The 21,596-nt window shown below is 55.4% G+C and overlaps 4 protein-coding genes across 4 annotated transcripts; 3 read left to right on the forward strand and 1 right to left on the reverse strand.

The window, feature by feature from the left end:
- Positions 1-2,191: 2,191 nt before the first annotated feature.
- ACO1O0_002192 (uncharacterized protein) lies at positions 2,192-4,452 on the forward strand (the record flags this gene model as incomplete). The annotated part of the gene is made up of 4 exons (XM_083191669.1): positions 2,192-2,219; positions 2,291-2,496; positions 2,561-2,745; positions 2,799-4,452. 4 exons carry the CDS (start codon positions 2,192-2,194, stop codon positions 4,450-4,452), a joined length of 2,073 nt encoding a protein of 690 aa, XP_083052883.1.
- Positions 4,453-7,484: 3,032 nt separating this feature from the next.
- On the forward strand, positions 7,485-8,609 carry LST8 (TOR complex subunit LST8; the record flags this gene model as incomplete). Its single annotated transcript, XM_083191670.1, has 4 exons — positions 7,485-7,506; positions 7,568-7,589; positions 7,648-8,143; positions 8,196-8,609. The coding sequence occupies 4 exons, from the start codon at positions 7,485-7,487 to the stop codon at positions 8,607-8,609; spliced, it is 954 nt and encodes a 317-aa protein (XP_083052884.1).
- A 3,342-nt stretch (positions 8,610-11,951) lies between these two features.
- On the forward strand, positions 11,952-14,350 carry GSH1 (glutamate--cysteine ligase; the record flags this gene model as incomplete). Its single annotated transcript, XM_083191671.1, has 6 exons — positions 11,952-11,962; positions 12,022-12,094; positions 12,152-12,217; positions 12,270-12,427; positions 12,481-13,189; positions 13,241-14,350. 6 exons carry the CDS (start codon positions 11,952-11,954, stop codon positions 14,348-14,350), a joined length of 2,127 nt encoding a protein of 708 aa, XP_083052885.1.
- Positions 14,351-18,542: 4,192 nt separating this feature from the next.
- Positions 18,543-19,927, reverse strand: ACO1O0_002195 (GATA-type transcription factor; the record flags this gene model as incomplete). The annotated part of the gene is made up of 3 exons (XM_083191672.1): positions 18,543-18,722; positions 18,790-19,101; positions 19,172-19,927. 3 exons carry the CDS (start codon positions 19,925-19,927, stop codon positions 18,543-18,545), a joined length of 1,248 nt encoding a protein of 415 aa, XP_083052886.1.
- Between the last annotated feature and the right edge of the window lie 1,669 nt (positions 19,928-21,596).

Raw genomic sequence — 21,596 nt, forward strand, 5'->3', positions numbered from 1 at the left:
CGGTTGCTCTGGCAGCAAATAGATAACGGGGAGGAGGCCGTAGGATTGAGGGTGCGGGCAGCGGGGGTTTTGAGGTAGAGAAACAACAATCAACCGGGATGCCGAGGTGGTTTAAGTTATGGGAAGGTTGAAAGGTTGTCATGGAGCTGTGGGCAGGCGGGCCCGGTGACGTCTTTTTTTTCTCCCTCTCCGAGACACAGGTCGTTGGCAACTTCCAAGGTTCCTGTGCTACATACCTAATAATACTCCATGGAGTTAGGACTGAGCTAAATTACGTACGCACTAGGTAAGTAATCGACAAACCTGCCATTCACGTGCGTACCAAGGCAAGTACTACAAAGGCCGAGTAGCAGGATTGCTGTGAGAACGTCTAGAGGTGACTTTTTCAAAGAGCTCAAATTTGCCCATGGGATGACTTCTGAAATGGATATACTAATCCCAGTTTTCCCCCTTCCGCCTGTGGGAAATCCGGCATCGGACTTCAGCCCACTTTCCAATTATTAGTACTCCGTATGTACCTAACTTTTATTCCTTAGGTAGGTAGACCCTGACCTCGTGGTCAAGGTCAGGCGCCCACAGTGAGTCCGGTCCCGCTCTTTTTGTCTCCTCCCCCAAGAGTCGGCCAATCGTCGACGTCACTCGGTGATCCGTCAGTAGCCAGCCCCATTTCTGCCCAGAGACTTATGCGAACCTGCAAGTCGGACAAGTCGCTGTCAAATTTCTCGAATCGGGGGCTCACTTGAGCCAGTTACTTCATGTGCCGTATCCTCATCCTGAAGTCCTACTGCAAGTGCAACGAGGTCATGGGCGCTCACATTCGATTTTGCTAGCCAGAGTGCTGGTGGGGAAGTCTGGGACCCTGCCGCTGTGTGGGACCGTACCCTCCCGGTCCGTCGACCGACCCACCAGCAACCACCCCGCTGTGGGAATCATTCGTCGTGATAGCGTCATACCGCCTGCACGCACTTTACGCGTCCCATTGTCATAGCGCGTCCGCAGCATGATCAAGCATTCTCTCCTTTGATGTGAGCATCTTACGCCAAATGCAGGCATCAGCGCATTGATGGGAATTATTACTCTCCTGTAATGACCCCAAGTTTTGTATGTTTGACTAATCAGGACCGAAGCCTAGTAAGTTCGGAAGAGGGAAAGCGATGTTGATCGAGTGATCTGGACTCCCCAAGAGAGATGCCACGGCCAGACCAGGAGCCTCCTTGGAACTTCCTCCCCAGAGACACGCATATAATAACGCCTTATACTCTTCCCTGCTCTCCACTCAAGCGAGCAGTGGTTGATGATGTTGATTTGAGGCCGGTGACATGCTGCTGGGGTTAAACTTGTAACTGAATAGTATCATAAACCAAAGCGCTTTCCCCTTGGTTGTCCCCTTATTTCAGGCAGTAAGTGATGCCTGGACTGACTTCAAGGCATCAGTGGTGGTGCCACGATTCCAGATCTCACACAACTTACCAGATGGTACGTGTGCCTACGACCACCCAAACCAACATGTGATAGTGGTAATGACCTGGAGTCGCGGCCACCACCTTGAGAGACCTGGCGAGCATATGCCACAATGCCCCAACCAATCCAGTTTTTAGCATAAATCTTGGAAAGCATCATCTTCTCTTTATACACAGCCTGGGGAGCTTTCATTTTGTCATATTTACGATAGAAAATACACTATAGTACCTTGGGCACTGCGCAGCATAAGCTGGCTCCTGCTTCGACCATCACGGATTTGGGAGCGAGTGCGATACACTGGAAGTGCAACTACAAGTACTCTGTGATAAGCACCCCCTCACTTGCTTATCACTGTTCCCCCAGGCCGCCTTTCTGCCTGATTTGGCAGTGACCTCTCTGACTTGTGCCCCACCTCATCCTCACGCCGCCCTGCCCATTCACCTGCCTGCACGCCTCCCTCTCGACTTCCTCAGCCCCGATGCTGCCTTATCCCCTCTATTTCAACTCTTCCTCTCCTCTCTCTTTTATCTCCATTATCAAGCCCTTCTTAGCATCTTCCCTGGGCTCTCCACTAGCTTCAGAACACGAATCCACGGGTGGCGTTTGCCATCATCGTTGTTAGCCTCGACCTATCAAGCCCCACGACCGTCAGACCCCCAGGCATCGCCGCAACAGCGCCTCGCCAAACGCCACGGCAAAGGGTTGAGTTAACACCAAACTTCTGGACAAGATGGCAAATCTTTGGGGCCAGCAAGAGGGTACGTCTATTTATTGATCTGACCAGTTGTCCCCCGTTGTCACTCCTCCAGCTAATACTCGATTCGCCCAGCTGTCGTCGTTCTGAGCGCTGTCAACCCTAGCAGCGTCAACATCCCTACACGTCGCCTTCTTCTCACAAAAGAAACCCCTACTATTTACATAGGCCGCACCAGTAAGAGGAAGACATCTCTCGAGGCATCCGCGACAAACGCCTACTTCGACTGCCCTGTTATGTCGAGAAACCACGCCGAGCTCAAAATGGACCACGACAAACGGGTACGCTGAGCCCCCCCTGTAGCTTCTCTGCTTTATCATTGCATTAATCTCACAGTTTCTTTAGAAAGTGTTTCTGCGAGACGTCGGTTCGCTCCACGGCACTCAAATCAACCGACTTGGCCTCCACGGCGACGAGACCCGGGCGGTCAGCTCCGGCGATACTATCTCATTCGGGACGCATATAGACAGGGGATCAGAAAGTTTCTCCCCATACCAGGTATTGGCTGAGGTTAAATGGAACTCCATAAAGTGAGCCACTGCACAAACCTTTTACTAGTAATTACATCTAACTGTCTTATTAGCTATGACAATGACCACAACCGGCCAGTCACATTCAGAGTCCCCGACGATACCGACATCGAAGAAATTAGCAGCGAGGAGGACAACGGATTTGAGCATGCTCGACATGTTCTACATGAGAACAACTTCCGACCTCGTCCATGGTCCACAACTGGCCAGATCGATTTGACAGCAGTTGATTATGAGTCTCAGAAATCGGGTCTCCCAGGAATCAGGGACCAGGACAAGCTACCCCATGACTCTATGTACGGCATGCTCCTAAGGCCCGGAAAGGAACCTGAAACCTTGGATCCCGATGAAGTCTCTCATGAGCCGTTGATACAGAAGCATCCCAATGTCGACGTCCCCGGGGCGTACGAGGATGATGGTATCCATGACTCAATCGGTTATTCACCCCTGGATGAGTCGATCGACAGCAACGATTCTGAAGAAGAGTGTTTGTCTGAAAGATCGGAACGCGCAGTGTCGGAAGCTCCTCTGGACGAGCCAGACGATCTCGACGAAGAGTCGTCCTTTTTCGTTAGGAACGAGTATGTTGATAATGGGGACGAAGAGGAGTACGACGACGATGGAGGAGAAGAGCAAGATGGTGATTTTGAAGAGCACGATGACTTTGCGGAGGACTTTGATGCCCCGTTACCGTTTCCAAATGCAGGCCATGGCGAGCTTCCCGGTGTCCTTGCCATGCCTAGCCAAGAGTCCGATGACGGGCCCCAGGGTGCGAATGAGGAAGCCCCGGACTCCACGCGGTGCTCTAGTGTATTTCATGCAGCCTTCCTACGGGACGTTGTTGGAGCTTCACTACCACAGGGCCAGATCGACCCTCGAGCTATAGTCCACAGCGCCGCTAACGATGTCCCACAAACAGCTCCGATCGCTCAAGGCATGTCGGCACATGGGACTCAGGACAAAGACCAGGAGCTGTCGTCTTACCAAAACACCAAAGGGAAAAAGGTGGACTACTTCCAGGCCAGAGAAGAAAACAGGAGAATCCTCGGGTTCCCGTCGAGTTGCAACAGTGAAAAAGCCCTGGAAGCGCTAGGCTGCGAGAAGGCCGCCGGCCAAGCGGAGGCTCAAGAAGAGGGGACCCTACCGCCGCTCAATAAGCCATCTTTGGACATTGGGGTTGATCTTTCCAATGACTTAGTCAAGTCCGGTGCCAAATTCTTGAATACACCCCTCACCAATGATGCCCTTCCTACGACTACTGTCCGAGCCCGGTCACCTATTCTTGACGAGACATCGGCCTATCAGTTCGAGATGAGCAAGAAGACCAAGGAAGCTGAGGTGGATTCCGAGAAGTCTGGCAATATGAGCATCGAGGCCATCGTTGAAGAGAGCAGTCAGGATAAAACAACTACCAACAAAAGGAAGGCAGACGAGATCTCTCAGTCGTCGCCTGAGGAGGAGGATGCGCTCCAGACGGCTGAATATGGAGTTCCCACCCAACCTTGCGAGATAGTGGAGGCTCGGAATCAAGGGCCTTTTGAGCCGGTACAGGCTGTTACATTGCTATCGCAATCTGCTACTTCGACTCCATCGGACCACTCCCGCTCTCCAAAGCGCCTCCGCCGTGCTGCTGAGGTCTTTGGATACGCAGCCATCGGGGGGATCGCAGTTATGTCTGCGCTCATCGCGACTGCACCTGCTCTTTGAGGGGGGGTAGGAGTGGGAAGGAGGGTCGCCTTTTGTCTGCTTTTTTTTCGATGTCGTATCGCTTTATATTGTACAGGGCTTCGCACAAGGAGTTTCGGGGAACAGGGAGGCTAATTTTGCATGTACAATGGCTTTGTTTTCTGGACAACAGTGACCAGTCAAGAGACGCACCAGTAGTCGGGCCAAGGCTGACACTTTGCCTTGTATCAAGCTCGTCCTCCAAAGCAAAGAGACTCGTATCAACATGCGGCTCGCCTGACTGGTTGGCTTGGGGTTGGGGTTGGGTTTGTTATGATTTTCGATCTACGATAGTTTGCTCAATATTATCTCCCCCCTACGTTGTATATCTTCCGCATTAGGACCTACGTGTGAAACGTCGATGGTGTCAAAAGATAAAACAACCATGTTAATAGAGAGGGGTGGCTTTGCCTTGATGAGTCGACTCCTGGTGGGGGGCCTTAGCGGATATGCCAAGAGGGAGCACCCACACCGGGGAGGGGAGTGGATGGGAGGTTGATCTGACCGGTCGGGAGAGTGTAGTCGCACAGAGCTATTGAGCGAGCGAAGTGTCTGTCCGAGCTCAGTTGTTCACTTAGTTACTCAGTCGCCGAGTTGCTCCGTGAGGATACAGGCGGAGTGGGGTCGGTTCGTCGGGTAGCGAAAAGGGTATGATGGGTTATAAACTGGCGGGATCCTTTGGGTGACGGCGACGGCGATGGGTGGCTACCCATGGCCACGAGGGCACGTGGTGATAAGGAAGGCTGCTGTGCTTGGACCCGTCAGGCTGGGCCGGCAACATCGGAGGCATATCGTGGACAAGGGGGGCGTCCGCATGACCGCAGAGGCGATCCAATAGCAAGCTGCTGGGCTATTTGTCCTGGTAGGACAGAACGACAGGGTGGCGTGATGTGATGGCAGCTCTTTGACACCTGCATCAACCCTGCTCGGAATCGGGGAGGATGGGAACTTGGCGGGGGAGATTTCGCGGTCAGGGTAGGATTCAGTCCTGACCGAGTCTGGCGGTTTGATCAATTGGGACTCGATCGACGGGTAGTTGCATAACCCATGGGCCCGTTCGGCCGGCGAGGCCCAGGTGCGGAGCGAAGGGTCGAGGTTAGGTGTGCTTGGTGTGCTTGTTATGCTGTTGGTTCCCCTAGCCCTGCGACTCCGGCGACACCTCCGACTCCTGCGAGTACCCGGTTCTCCGGTCTGGGGCCCAGTGCATATGGTGGCCGTCATGTTGTAGATCCCGGCATTGGTCAACGCCATGTCACGCCTGTCATGATTGTCACTCGCCGAGTTGGCGTGGCGCGCTTGCCCTCATGCCTTGCTGGCTGCCTTGTCAATGCCTTTATCCTATTTGGCAGAGCGAGTCCTTATACCGAGAGTGTGGGCATCACCGGACCCATTTTTGCCGCCGATGAGCTGGCTGAGTTTGGACCTGTTGTCACCGAGATGGTGAGTTGGCCAGAGGTACGAAAGTACCAGCAAGAAACGTGCAAGTATGTATTCCTGGCCCCCAAGGAATCCGGTACAGCGCTGGTATATATCCTGCCAGTCCCTCCCGCCTAAGATGCATCATCTCTCCTCTCTCATATTTACCTGTGTCAGATCAAAAATAGCCCATGCAGCCTGTTCTTCTCCGTAAGGACCTGCCGGCACACAGATATATATCCTCGACACCGCCCCATGCTTATGGCGTCTTACCACTTTGCCGAGGGCGCGGCGCAGGGTCTTGTGCCGGTGACTTGCGACAAGTGCAGTTACCAAGAGATATTTGAATTGTAAGTTGAGCTTAATAATCTCGCTGGTCAATCATCTAGCTAACCGCCGCATTCAGCGTCCGAAGGTGTGACCACTGCCTGAACAGCTTTGTCCGGATGGTGCCCGCGAGCGAGGTGCCTACCAGCGCGACACCAGCTGCAACCTCAACGTCGTCGAGCCAGGGAGACTATTGTCTATCGTCGCAGACAGGAAGCCATGGACGTAGAGGCAGCGAGGAACGGCAGCGCTAAAAGCAGTGCCTCGAGTGATGCGGCCTTTATGCATTTGATACGAAATGGTGACGACGTCCGGTAGTTCTCAAGCTGGTCTTGTGCCTTTCCAGCGTCTTTTTCTGTAACTTCCGGTACTACCATCTTGTATACTTGTTCTCTCTATTAGAAAGTTCCTTTCCTTGAGAGATATCTATGAATACACTCAAAGGACTCGGACTTTGACCTGCACACTGCCACTCGGCGAATGTTTGCGAGTGCTCGACTTCTACGGATCTATACAAGTCTCGGAACTCAGCAATGAAGGACTGATGTACACCTAGAGCTTGGATGTTGCGTCAGTGACACATGTGCGTGGACCATTCCCATCAGTGCTGGGCCGTAATGGTCGAGAAGCCCTTACTCCAACTCGTTGTTTCAGAAAAGAACACAACAGGGGCCGCGGGTCAACTGTATACAATCTGCCAGCTCAGATCACTGTCGTGAATTCACTTGACAACCCCTAAATCGGGCATATCGTGATACCCATGCTCGAGGCAGATCTAAGCCACATCATGCTTCCCTCATGTCAATAGGGCTGCTCTCGTCTCTGGTGTTTCAAAAAGGAAAAGAAAAAAAATCGGGAGAGGAAGCGCATGGTAGGGTGGGCAGCACCAGCTTTTGATCAGGGCGATTACGCTCCATTTGCGGTGTACGTGGCGAGAAACCGCGAAAAGTTGCGGTCAAGAAACAGGTCCAAGCTGTGAAGCTCATGGTGTCACATCGTAAGTAGGTAAGACTGTAGCGGGTAGATGTCTTTAACGGGGACAGATTAGGAACGCGGGGTGGCGGCGCCTCAACTTCAATGGCAGCTGTCGCAACTTCATCCTGCACAGCTGCATCCCACCGCACCTCTCAACACAGCAATTGAAGATAATAACACCTCGGCCCTACGAGGGCCTCTAACAACCCTCGAACGACCTTGCCGTCCTTGTCCCGCCGGTCCCGTATAACACCGCAATGAGCTGCTAGAGCCATCAGCTCACCACATCCGTCGCAATGTCTGTTATTCTTTGCACAGGTACGCTCAGAGGCACCGTCCCCCAACCACGATCGGATTTCCATACTAACAATTGGGCTAGCTGGATACGACCATACAATCAGGTTCGGCAGCCTGCGCTCCTGGAAGGGGTTGCAATCCGTACTGACATCCCGCGCCCAGGTTTTGGGAGGCCCTATCCGGCATCTGTTCGCGTACAATTCAGCATCCTGACTCCCAGGTGAACCGCCTCTGTATTTCGCCTGACAAACGCTTTCTGGCCGCCGCCGGCCACCACACGGTCAAGCTCTACGACATCAAATCGACAAACCCGAATCCTCTCCTGACATTTGAAGGCCACACAGGCAACATCACGGGCGTCGCGTTCCACTGCGAGGGCAAATGGATGGTCACAAGCTCAGAGGATGGCACAGTCAAGATTTGGGAGACTCGTTCGGGCTCCATCCAGCGGAGCTACAACCACGGATGCGCCGCAAACGATGTCGTGATCCACCCGAACCAAGGCGAGATCATTAGCTGCGACAGGGCAGGAAGCGTGCGCATCTGGGACCTGGCCGAGAACAACTGCTCCCATGAGCTGATCCCTGAGGAGGATGTTTCGGTATCCAGCGTTACGGTTGCCAGCGATGGCTCATTGCTGTGTGCTGCCAACAATGCGGTACGCACTTCACTGCTTGGCATCTCCCCCCTCAAGTCTAACGTGCTCACAGGGCAACGTCTTTGTCTGGCACCTCATACAATCGTTTGATCGTACCCAGCTTCTCCCCGTGACGCAATTCAGCGCCCACAAGGAATACATCACGCGCATTCTACTCTCCCCCGATGTCAAGAAATTGGCCACCTGCAGTGCAGACCACACTGCCAAGATATGGGAGGTCAACAACACGGAGCCGAGGATGGAGCAAGAACCCAAGCCCTTCCCTCTCGAAGCCACCCTGACGGGGCACCAGCGCTGGGTGTGGGATTGTGCATTTAGCGCCGACTCGGCATACCTGGTGACAGCCTGCTCCGACCACTATGCGCGGCTTTGGGAGGTAGGCAGTCAGCAGATTATCCGCCAGTACAATGGCCACCACCGTGGTGCTGTGTGCGTTGCGCTGAATGACTATTCCGAGACTCGCTAGGCGCACGACATAGACTGTCGGTCGGCCGGTAGACACTAGAGACCGTCGCTGGCTGCTCTACGGGTAGTCTCCCCCTAACTTAGCATGGCGTTTGGGCATGACCTTCACGGAATGAATTTATATGGAGTATCAATCTGGGGAAATAAGGGTGCACTACCCCCGCGGGATCAGAGAAATGTGACTCGGGCATCCACCCTGAGCAGTGTATACTAGTTGTTCCAGCTTCTGGTTGCAAGAGGTAATATGAGACATGGGTAAAATGTTTATTCGAAACTCATGTACAGATCATTTGAAGACAGCCTGAGCCACAGTTCGATTTTTGTAGCGAGAGCAACGACCTTCTATTCAGAATTGCAGAAAGACTTTCAACCCGCATCTCCCGGGGTCGTCTCTTCCACGGTAATGATTACAGCACCTGTCGCCCTGACGACACCGGTCTCATTTGGACGCACTGGCCAGGCAGAGCTCCAACGTCGGAGGGCGTCTTGAACAGGCCCACCTCCTCTTCATGACGCAATGTGAGACCATTGATGATAACCCCGCCGCTAGTATTCCACTTGGGTAGCTCCCCAGCAGCCACCGTGTTGGTGTCGCCGCCCTCGTCGAGCATGCTCATCAGCCACGACTCTGGTGGCCCGGCCGCAGCCGACAATGAATGCCCAGCTCACGAGGGTGCCGTACTGGTTCTCGTCGAGGACGACAGTGTCTCCCGTGCTGGTAGTGATGCACTTCTCAGCCGTCTAATTCCAGCGCGTTTCCTTGTTGGCACCCGATATGCAAATGTTCGCAGAGAAAGAAGGGACACATCGTGGTTTGGAGATATATCCTTACCAAGATACCAGTGCGGAGGAGTTTCTAGCGATCGCCCTCGGATAAGGACGGGGGTTATGGGACGTCAGAGCACACATCGTCGGCGCACTTGTGGCCGTATCCGATGGTTGGGTAGGGTGAAGGAATAAAGATACCTAGTTAGCCCCGGGAGGTTCATGTTCGACAATGGGTCTAGTCATCTTCAGGGTTAGGGTCAGAGTCTTTGTTTGGTGTTAGCTCGTCATATCTATCCCGCGCGACTCCCTCCTGAGACATTTACAGAGCCAGGAGGGTTAAGTACAAGCATCGACCCTGAAGGCCTCCTTGCTGGAAACGAAGTCGACGGTTGCCCGGTTGGCAAGGGGGACCTAGACCTCGCACTAAGCAGAGACACCGGAGAGGCCGACGGCGGTGGTCAAGGGGGCGGCGGCAGTGCGAGCCACGGAAATATAGCTGATACGTACGCTAGGGATGATTGATGATACAGGCTAGGGGGGAATGATTTGAGAGCGTCGGCTTGGACTTCAACTGCAGAAGAGCTGAATGCCTCATACATTCATAGGTACGGGCTTGTTTTGTCCGATCAGAATCCATCTGAAGAGCTGACCGGCTTGTCATCACGACAGCCTCACACCACCGAGACCATCCTATAACACGAGATGATACAACGTGGGCTGCCTCATGGCACAGCTGGCGGAGAATCAACGTAAAGTCCGCAGTAGATGACACAGATCACCGGCTGACAGCGTGGAGATCGCCCAGCATTCAGAGGCCTGAGCCGCCCCAGATCTCACAGCACTGCGGTATTCGGCCCCAGAAGGTGGGACAATTTTGGCCCAAGATGGGGCGCTGACGGACTAAGCACGTGGTGTTTAAAGACATATGTTCCGGTCCTCGGGGATGACATTCGAGGTCCGGAGGCGAAACGCCACGCGAATCTGTTCCCTATCCTGTTGCTTACGTTGGTGAGAGTGGTCATATGGTAATTCGCCCTCCTAGAACCCCTAGTCCCCTATGAGGCTTATTGAGTTGATCATCATCTCGCCCTGGCGAGTTGAAGTCTTCAGCATGATAAATCCAAGGTGCGGCAACAATGGTGGTGGAAAACGCCACCGACGGCACGAACGCACGACTCCAACACTTGTTAGTCGAATAAGGGAAAGAAGTGGTGATTCATGAGCATGGATTGCAGTCGTACTCGTCGGGTCTCAGAATTATGCCCGAATTCGGAACTCGAAAGAAGCCCGCGCACTAGTCGACCCGTAGGAATACGCTGTTGGTAAGATTAGGAACCTGGATTCCTAGAGCGAGAAATGGTGGGGGGCGGGATCCTGATGGGTAAGCAATGGGCTCCATGACAAATGCAGACCTGCAATTGGTGAGCAGCGTTGGCCTCTCAGGTACCTAGTAGGTAAGGTATCAAGTGCAAATGCCATAGGAGTTAGAACTGCCAGCCACAGTGCCAAAGGGATTGGAGCGGACTTGCCCTGGAAATGGGGGTCTCGGAAAGTGCTGGACCCTGCCCGCCCTGGTGCGGATATCTACGGCAGATTCGCAGGTGTTTCCAGCTGTCTTTCCTGATTGGGACGACAGCCTGGACTTTGGGCCACTGAGGCCTGGGCGGGCGTCGGCAGGAACGATGTAGCATTACAGTCTCTCTCTTCATGGACTCAGCCGCCTCGAGACGCCGTATGCTCTCTATCCTCATCAACCACATCGTCCTCCTCCAAATCCTAGCATTGCCAACTACATTTCTCCATACCTAATAACCTTATTCATTACCCCTCGCACTATTATTCGCTCCAGTAATAGCTTCATAGCCGACAGTCCGACAACGGTCCCCCCACGCGGAGCCAATACGGCGGCACGGCGATGATGCAATCCCCGGCTCGTTGCCGTCTGCAGCGAAACACTTTGGGTTTCTGAGAGCACCACACACCACGTACCACACCAAAGTAGTCCACAAACCACCTCCGCCGGGGGATTTCTAAGCCGCGCCGTTGGGGGCTCCACCACCTCCACGAACCCGAACCCTCTCAGTGCGACATTAAAAAATGGACGCCATCATCACGCCATTGACTTGAGAGTCTGTGACAACGGCCGGTACCCAGACCTGACGGGCCCGGATTACCCCGCAAGTTGTCTGTAACATCACCTATCGCGCAAACTTTGAGGTCTCCGAGTCTTCAACCTCAGGAACGCGGGGCCGCCGGGACCGTCAAAGGGAGGGTTCAGGGTCCTTTCAACCTGTTGATGTTCCGGCTGCGCTTCACCACCGCCCTATCGCATTGACTTTACTCGGGTCCTCGGACGCTGGCAGCTATCCCGCGCGACAGTCCGAATCATCGATAGTCCGAGCCAGCTGGTGTGTGGTATTGTGGCTTGCATCTGCATCATTCAACGTCATCTCATCGCCCGTCGACGGGGGTCGTTGGCCATATTGGAAACAGACAAGCTACCAAGCCTCCATCACGCCTCCTCTTGAAGTTTACCAACAGGCGAGACTCCTGTTTACAAGCGAAGTCGGCAGAAATGGGTCTCCTGTATGTCAACCATGACCCCACGCATCATCCTAGGCTCCTGCCAACTAACTGGACATCAGAGCGCTTGGAACGGCGCTTGACTGGCCAGATGCGAAGAAGCGAGCTCCCCAGGTCAGGGAATGGGGAATCAAGGTTGGTTACCGTGTTCTCATGATCAGGCCAGGATGGACACTAATCTCTCGCGAACAGCAACTTTTGGAAATATGGAACAAGGCCAAGGGAAAAGAACGCGACGCGATGCTCTGGGGAGACGAGGTTAGCAACATTGACTCCTGATAAGCCCCAATTTGCTGCTAACCCGGTCCAGGTTGAGTATCTTGTCGTCACATATGCCAAAGACGAGCCCAAGGTTCTGCTTTCCCTCCGTCAGGCTGAGATCCTTGCTGCCCTGGCTTCGGACCACGAGCTTGCTAAGGAAGGGGGTTGCACAGCTGAGCAGGAGAATCCCGAGCTAAAGCAAGCACAGTATAGTTCCCATTCGCCCCATTCCGTCCACGGCCGCTAATTTCTCTCCCAAGGTCCAAACCCATTCCCGTCTTCCATCCCGAGTTTGGCCGCTTCATGCTAGAAGCCACTCCGGGGAAGCCCTGGGGAATAGGTTTCAAGGAACTCCTGGATGTGGAACCCGACATGAAGCTCAGGAGAAAGATTGCCAAGGAGCATATGCTATCCACCGAGTACCCCATCACCCTGACCACGTTTCCCCGGATTGGAAGCCCGGGGCAATTCACCTTTCCCCACTATCCAACATCCGGTCCTAAACTTCGCTCGCAATTCGTCCCGGATGAGATTGCCAACCCACACATTCGATTCCCTACCCTTGCTGCCAACATCCGCTCTCGGCGCGGCCGGAAAGTGCAGGTCAATGTTCCTGTATTTCACGATAAGAACACCCCACAGCCCTGGAAGGATCCAACCGTCAACTATGATCTCCATAATTGGCCCGAAGATGACGACGAGCGCAACGGGGCAGCCCCCGATGATTTTATTCACATGGATGCCATGGCGTTCGGCATGGGCAGCTGTTGCCTTCAGATCACGTTTCAGGCCAAGAATATCACAGAAGGACGGCAGCTATATGACCAACTCAGCCCTCTCGGCCCCATTATGCTTGCCTTGACCGCGGCAACGCCTGTGTACAAGGGATTTCTTGCAAATACGGATGTCCGGTGGAACCAGATCAGCCGAGCAGTTGACTGCAGGACGCCCGAGGAACTGGGGGAGAAGGTACAGTGCTAGATTTGCACCAAGACAACACAGCTTGCTAATCGGTGACAGCCGCTTAAGAATGACCGGTGGCGGATACCAAAGTCTCGCTACGCTTCCAACTCAACATACATATCCAACGACTCCAGATTGCGCCCCGAGTATCTAGACCCAGAGCTGGTGATTGACCCAGAGATCAAGCAGCAGCTCCTCAATGGCGGGATGGACGATCTTCTTGCCACCCACTTTGCTCATCTATTTATCCGAGATCCCATTGTCGTCTTCGAAGAGGACCTGCAGGAGCTGGACCTGAACAAGACGGATCACTTTGAGAACATTCAATCAACAAACTGGCAGCACATGCGCTTCAAGCCTCCACCTGCAGATAACAACATCGGCTGGAGGGTGGAGTTCAGGTCGATGGAGATTCAGGTGACTGATTTCGAGAACGCGGCCTTCTCCGTCTTCATGGTACTAGTAACGCGGGCCATCTTGTCATTCGACCTCAACTTTTATATTCCAATTAGGAAAGTGGATGAGAACATGGAGCGGGCGCACGTCCTGGACGGAGTGCTCAAGGAGAAGTTCTTCTTCCGCAAGAACCCATTCCCGACCCGACCTTCAAGGGCCAACACAGTCTTCGGGGACGACAGCCGGCCGGGATCAGCCATGCCAAGTCGATCTGCATCGCCAGGCCCGGTAGAGGAGGAGTACGAGCAGATGACGGTCAACGAGATCATCAACGGGACCCCGGATGGAGAGTTCCCGGGGTTGATACCCATCGTGGAGAGTTATCTGGACAGCGTGAATGTGGACGTCGAAACGCGGTGCCAGTTGGCGACGTACCTCGAGCTTATCAGCAAGCGGGCGAGTGGCGAGCTCGACACGACGGCACGCTGGATCCGCAACTTTGTGGCCGCACACCCCAACTACAAGCAAGACAGCGTGGTGGATGAGAAGATGACGCACGACCTCATCGGGGCAGTCATTGCTATAGGAGAGCGAGAGAACGCCGGCCGCAACTTTGCGGGGCTCGGGATCCCGGGGCTGCCAAAGCTTCTGGGGAAGTTCCGGGGTGGATGTGAAGAGAACGGGGAAAGGCCAGCGGTCAATGGGGAGAACCAGGTCGGTAGCCGAAAGCGCAAGGGCGACTGGATTGAGGGTGGCGAGCAGAAGAAGTGAGGCGGCATTTCGAGTATTATCAGCATTGGTCCGTATTCCTTCTCAGGGTTGATGCATTCATCAGAGCTATTGAATGGTCACCACGGCGTCGGCTGAAGCAAGCCAAATCGCGTATGACACACACCTTGTGGAGTGCACATCTTCCTTTGAACCAACCACGCCTGCTCGGCAGGACTGTCCTTTCATTGCATTCTTAAATTGTGCTCAAATGGAGCCAGCAAACGGGGCAAGTGACCGGGACTATGCCCTCGCCCACCGAGTACGTACATGGCGGTGCACTTCGTACTCGTACGAGTACATGGGTGTCAGAACCACCCTACCGAAGCCAACGTCTCACCGCTAGCATTCCGGCCTTGCTTAATTTGAGACACGGGCTGGGCATGGAGGCCTCGCTTATCTCTATGCGCCGCGTGCTTCTTTTTATGTGCACATGTGTGCACGGGGCCACGGGCTACCGCCTACACGGGCGTGCCCGTGTGTACAGATGTAGTATCGGTGTACGCACTACTGCGGCAGCATGTCTCTGATTCATCACTCAACGTGGTTCTCTCCTTGGAATGGGCTCCCGTGTGGCCCGAGGATGGTCGGGAGCAGCTGCGGGCGGAGCAATTGCTTGTTCTGGGACATGCATGTTGCTATAGCTTGTCGACGATGATGGATCTAGTGGTGAAATAACGGGAGGTCGTGCGTGGTGCTACTACTGATATGTGCTCCGTACGTATCGTATGCAAGATGCCAATGCTTGGCAAAACGTGGCCACCCCATGGGTGCACGGCCATCGGGAAAGGCAAATGAGAAGTACCAGAGGGGCGCCAAAGGAGAGGCGGGAAAGCGAAGGGAAAGACAAGAGGCGCATGCGGTCATGGTGGTGACGGGAGCCTGGTTGGTGGTAGGCAGACAACGTGCTCGGGCCCCGGGACGTTGGGCTGCAGGGATCAGCGGGAGGACGACGAGATCCGATCGAAATCGCGCCAATCGTGGGCGTAACGCAAGCGAGCCGTCGGGCCCTTGTCCTGGCTGCAGGGCCTATGAAGGCCACCAGTGGTCCAGTGCTTCGTCCTGGGGCATGTAACATGTTCCCCAGTTCCCGGTATGCCGGTGGCGTCTTGGACGTTGCCGTACCGCTGGTACGAGCGGGACGAGACACCGAGGAGACGTTCCGTCCACTGGGCAGTGCGAGTCGTGACGGACTGGCAGTGACCTGGGGGCTGGGACGCTCTGCCGAGCAACCCCGGGTGGAGTGGAGCGGGTGTCGCCTATGGCAGATCTGCACTCTTGGAGCCTCTCTGGGTGTATCTGGGCTGGCGATATCAGAGAAATATGGAACTGGGGCAGTGCCAGACGTGAGACAGGGGGAAAGATGGCACTTCTACGTATCCGTACCTGTACTCGCACTACTATGAGTAGCCCTCAGGCTGGGCTCCCAGGTACAATGCGGTTAGAGGCGGAAGCTTCAGCCGTAGCCATGCCATGTCTCGGATGGGGACGCTGAGGAACTCGGAGGCAGTGTCTCGATGAGGGATGGAACTCGTGACGACAAGGAGAAGCCGCCAGGCATGCAGCCCCCGCCAACAGCTTCTGCTGACAGCCTTCTGCTCTCAGCCTCTGTTCTCAGGTAAGGGGCCAAAACGGAGCCCGGATGACCAAGCCACCTTGCATCGAGCTGTTCTACGAGTACGAGTACGGCCCATCACGCCCAGACTGATTTCAACCAGTACTGTTTTAGTATTCGCGCCTTATCCCACTCCCTATTCTCAGTCTCGTGGTCTTTGACTGGTCCCCGACTCCCCCCGCCCCCCCCCCCCCCCCCCCCCCCATCGGACCGCGCCCTGGGGCCGCGCCTCGAGCTCTCAGGCATCCCCCCACGTGGATGGATCATGGGGGTCATAACCTCGTCTATCCCATCTCTGGAATGACGCTGACACCGCTGGTCTCATAGGCTGATTCTCTTATTTCCCGTGGCACTAACAGGTACGAGTACGTTTAAGAACATGGCATGTGTCATCGCTGGGGGAGGCCCAATGAGCTGACCTCGATGACATTGGCCGTGATACAAAGCAGTCGAGCGTTTCATTATCTGCTTGCATAGTGCTGTGGCAGGCCTCTTCGCAGCCTCCCGGAGACGGACACCATATTCATAGGCAACGGGCAGTAGGCGAGGGCAAATATGGAATCAGGGATTGAGCAGTGAGTATTACCGGCTCACTCAGAAAGTTGGAAGTCGCCCGTTCCCTTGCCCACTGCCTCTGAGCATTGCCGACGGATCCTGGTTCAACCCGTGTCTCACCAATACCCTCCATACTCATACATCCACATGGATCGGCAAGAGATGGTAGATATCTGACAGATGCTAGACAGACACTGCATCCCGCGGGCCGGACCGAGAGAGGAGGTTCCGCGGGCAGGCAAGCAGAAAACCAGACAGGCTATGCGGGACCAACCACCAAACCCCCCTCCCTACCCGTACTCCAGCAAGGACGAAGGCATCGTGACGACAGGTGGTGGCCTAGTTGCACCTATGCTTGTCCCACCCAATATTAACCGTCCGAGCCCTACGTAGCCGCCGTGCTCGACACCAGACCGCTGCACCACCGAGTTGTCCGTGCTTGGTTCAACTCCAGACATCGACCATATACGTAGTAAGTAATCTACACATACACAGGTGCGCCCCATGAGCCATGACGGACCACCTGACCAGCTGTACGCGTCCAACCCCATCGTCCGTTGGTCTATCCCCCCTCACCGGGGGTGGTGCTCTCACCGAGTCACCCATCAGATAAAGACCTATAAAAATATGCGTGTGTGGGCAGACTATGATATGATAGATCACTTGCTGACAATATTACCCAGGGTACAGCGTACAAAGGACGGATACAAGAAGAGGAAACAACATGTGCCAACCCCGCTCCTGGACATCCTCGGAGCCTCCAATGGTCCATCGTTGCCTGCCACCAGCTCCGCATGACATTATCACGATACCATATCGCCATCTCCACAAGATCTGCAACACACCGGGGATGCACGAGCAGCCGCCGCGCTCACATACTAGTACCAGTACGACCATGTATGTGTAACGTGTTCGACGAGGTGCCGGCACGGGCACGCCATCCGCGCGTGGCTTGCCCGCTTGGGCGCTTCCGTGCGAATCTGTCAGACTGTCTTGCCCTCTTCTCGTGTTGGCCATCTGAGAGACGCCACCCCGACGGGCCACCCCGACGGGAATCAGGGATACCATCAACCCACCAAGGAAGTCAACCTGTGCTGCTCCATACTGGGTTAGTGGTGCTAGCATCGCCGCCATCTGCCAAACCACCCATCCAGCAGTGCCACCCCCAGTCTTTCAGCAGCTTCTTTGCGAATGGCGCGACACCGCCACCGATCCGCATCGACGAGGAGGCCCCGAAAAGCAGGGACCAAAAAGCTTGCCCCCTCCTCAGCCTCGCCCCCCTCCTGGCCGCGTTGTGGGAGCCATGTGCGGACCGTCGACTGAGACACATCATTTGGCTCACCTGAAAACATCGTCCAGACGCGCCGCCAGCCCGCCCCCAGGGTCCTCGCTGGCGGGTTTGCCGACTCTGCGGATTTCGTGGAGAATGAATGGATGGCCGAAGGACCATGCCGCCGGACCTGTCCAGAATGGCTCCGCCGCTCGCGATATCACAGACATACAGAGAGACATGCACATACAGTTACAAATGCACACCGCGTTGGCCAGCGTCCTTCGCTGCTGTACGTACATTGTCCAGATCAACAACTCTTTCTCCCTCTCTCCCTCTCTCTCTTCCTCACTTCTTAGTCTAGACCGCCCATCGGACACACACTCACTCTTCGCTCCGCCCATTGACCACTTAGTGATTCCAAATTCCATCTCCCGCCTTCTCCAAAAACATAACAAGCCTGGAGACATAAAAAATAGAGTAAAAAAAAATGGCATCCGCCATGTCCATGGAGAAAGCATCATAACGCCTGTAATGCCGTAGACCCCGACGACAAACCCCACCAAAGCTCTGAAACATATATACAGGGAACGTCCCTCGCCCCCGGTAGAACTGGCCGCTAGGTGCGGGAATGGGAAGCTAATAGTTGAATCATAAGTTGGGTGGAGGCAGGGTGTGCAGCCGCGTCCGTCCCGCGGGTGTGGGATTTAACTCTTGCCTCGCTCTTCTCGTGCCCTCTCGGCCTCGATAATTGCTTAATTCCTGTCTTCGGGCTTGGGCCGGATATTTCGCTGCTCGAGCTGCCTCTTCCGCTCCAGCTTCGCATAATGTAGCCCGCAGGCGTTGCATAGAGTCCTGGCCCCATCAGGGCCTCGCCGCCATTCGGGCGTGTCAACGCGGTTGCAGCTGTGGCATCTCCCCGGCGGGGCGGCACGCTGCGACGGTACGTTAGCCAGATCGTCCACGCATTCATGGTTCGACATCTTTGCCAATCGGACTTACCCCGCGCCGCTTCTTGACCTCGGTGATGGCGTATTGGGACTTCATCCCGTCCTCGAACATGGGCACGTCCCTCTCTTCCTCATATGTCGCCGCCTTGGGAGCTTCTCGAGCGCGCTCGTTCCGGATGGACTGGTGTACCGCCTCCTTGACCCGCTCCAGCGACGCTCTTACCATGTCGGCGTTTGACAGCATATCGTTGACCTCTTGCTCTGTTGGCAGGCGTTCGGGGATTGTGTGGGCACCGTGCTGTTCCTGTGCTAGCCGGCCATATGCCTCGGCAAACGTGAATAGCGTCCGGGAGGATTGTGCGAGCTGTAGAAACAGACGTCAGTGGGACCAGCCAGAAGACAGGACCAGGTTGGGAACAAAATCTACTACTAACCCGTCCAAGAGATTCTCCATAATTCCATGGTGCCGTATATAGCGCCGGGGTCTCAAACGGTGGTCGCATCCCCCTATCACCGTCCTCCATGTGAGCAGGTTGACCCCTTTGGTCGTATGATCCGTAGCTGTGAGGCGGCGCATGTCGAGGCGAGGCGGGATATGTCGGCAAGGGCATCTGGCCATGAGGCAGAGGGCCACTTGAGTAGGAGGAAGCTGATGACGACGCAGGGGGCGCAGGCGGGTGCGGGTAGCCTCCATTCAGCGTCCGGTGGTCTTTTTGCGAGTCATGGGGGTAGTGATGGGGAGGCAGCTCAGGTTTGATAGAGGGGCTTGGGCGCCTATCGGAAACGGGTGGGAGGCCAGGGCGACTGTTAAATGACGTCCTTGGGGAGTCGGCAAAGGACGATAGAGGTTCACGCCCAGGAGGGTACGTGGATGCGGGACGGTGCGATTGTGGAGATGGGTGCTTCTCGGCCTCGCCATAGGATCGGGGCGGCCCCGAGAACGGAGACGGGAAGCCGGTGTTAGGCTGGATGCTCGATGATGCAGATGAAGGGTACTGGTTCGACTTGGCACCCGATATGACCTCGGAGATGGAGGGAAGAGACTGGCGCTTCGAGTGGTCGCTATCCTCGGCGCTCCTACGCGAGTCGGCGGATGCGATCATGCCGGAGGAGCTGGGCTGGGGGTAGCCCGAGGAGTAGGACGGAGGAGGGTAGGTGGTGCTGGGGTGCAGCAGAGTTGCCGTGGCCATGGCAGGAGGGTCGTGGTGCGATCTCTCGGGAGGATCTCGGTAGAGTGGAGGTTGGTACTGACGCGACGGCGTCAGGTGTCTGTCGGAGTTGTTGGCAGAGGAGGAACCGCTGCATTGGGTGAAAAGGCCATGTTAATAGGAACTGACATGAAGCGAAGAGGGAAAAGGAAGGGGAGAGAGAGATGATGAATATGTCGGGTTGGGTGAGGGCCAACCAAGACACGGGGCAGAGCAGCTGAGCGACGGGTTGTATGGAGGGGACAGGAATGTGAGACGTACCTTTGCCTAGCCCCAGGGTCAGCCGCTTCCATAGCGCATCTGGAGAGGGCCAAGAGGATCGGGTATGGCTCAGAGCCGTCGATACATTTGATGTCAGGCCTTTTGCGGGGAGGGGCCAGACGTCAAATCTACCGAATCCAGAGGGTAACCAGAACTCAGGCCGAGGGCTGGGTCTGCGTGGTCGTGGCGGTGGTGGAGATGACGATGGGTGGTGGTGGTGGTAGTTAGTGGTGGTGGTGTTGGTGTTGGTGGTGGAATGCCGGCAAGCAGCAGGGCGTTTTTGGAGGTTGCTGCAGGATAATATCGCCTGGCCCTAGTAGGTCCTCAGTGCTCGGCGCTCAGTGCTCAGTGTTCGGTGTTCAGTGTTCAGTGTTCAGTGCTGAGTACACTAGGCTGTCTCCAGAGTACTTGGGCTGGTTGTCGAGTGTCTCGTCACAAGAGCAGCTCGCAGCTGGGCCAGAGAAGGGCTACAGCAAGGGGCTCCGTCGAGGATTAATGTGTAACAATAATTGGAGGAAGGAAAGGGCGCAACGACCAACAGGCGAGCAAGAAAAAAGGAAGCAAGAAACAAGCAGGCGACGAGAGCAGGTCGAAAGTGATAGCAGGATGCAAAGGAAGAAGAAAAGAACACCCCCCCCCCCCCCAGCAGAGAAAAGTTTGGGCCCGTTCGGCCTGGCTGGAAAACCGCCCACCACCAAGGCCCTAGGCTAGTTTGGCCACGCTACTTACTCCGTACAAGTCGGGTGTGGTCAAGATCTGACGCGATGGCGAGTCGGCGAATGGGTCTTGGGCCTTTGGAGTTCTGGGACCCTCCTCGTGGTGGCGCTGGGACCGGGGGTGGCCAAGTGACAGGCCAGAGTCTAGAGAAGACCCAGAAACCGCCCACATCTTGCCCAGATTGCCTGGGAGAGCTGCCAGATTGCTGCGGATCCGGATAATACACGCTCCTACTCGTACGAGTACGAGTACCTACATATCACTCATAATACTAGTACATACTCGTAGTAGAAGGGCCAGCACAGGGAGCGCGGGGAGCACGGGCAGCGAGGGCAGCACGGGCAGCACGCACGGCTGTCCAGCGGCTGAAGGGCAAGGGCCAGTGAGGACACAGGGCATCTTGCAGACGCCGCAGAGTGCCAGAGAGGACCACAAGGACAAGGACGGGCAGGCTGTCGGGGGGCTCGGCCAATGATCCAGTTATTCCAGGGGGGGTCGATCTGACTTGTGCTTGCTGACCCCGGCCCCAGAGATGAGATGCGATCCAATGCTGATGGGGGTGTGGAGAGGGGTCCCAAGTACGGTGTACCAAAGCACGCGCCCACGCCTCCAGGGCTCCCAAGGTCCCCGAGACCCAGAGATTCTGATCACTGACCAGGCAAAAGAAAGAGAT

This window comes from Amphichorda felina (assembly GCF_050947745.1).
Source record: "Amphichorda felina strain 45539 chromosome Unknown scaffold_2, whole genome shotgun sequence".
In the NCBI taxonomy this organism is placed as follows: Eukaryota; Fungi; Ascomycota; class Sordariomycetes; order Hypocreales; family Bionectriaceae; genus Amphichorda; species Amphichorda felina.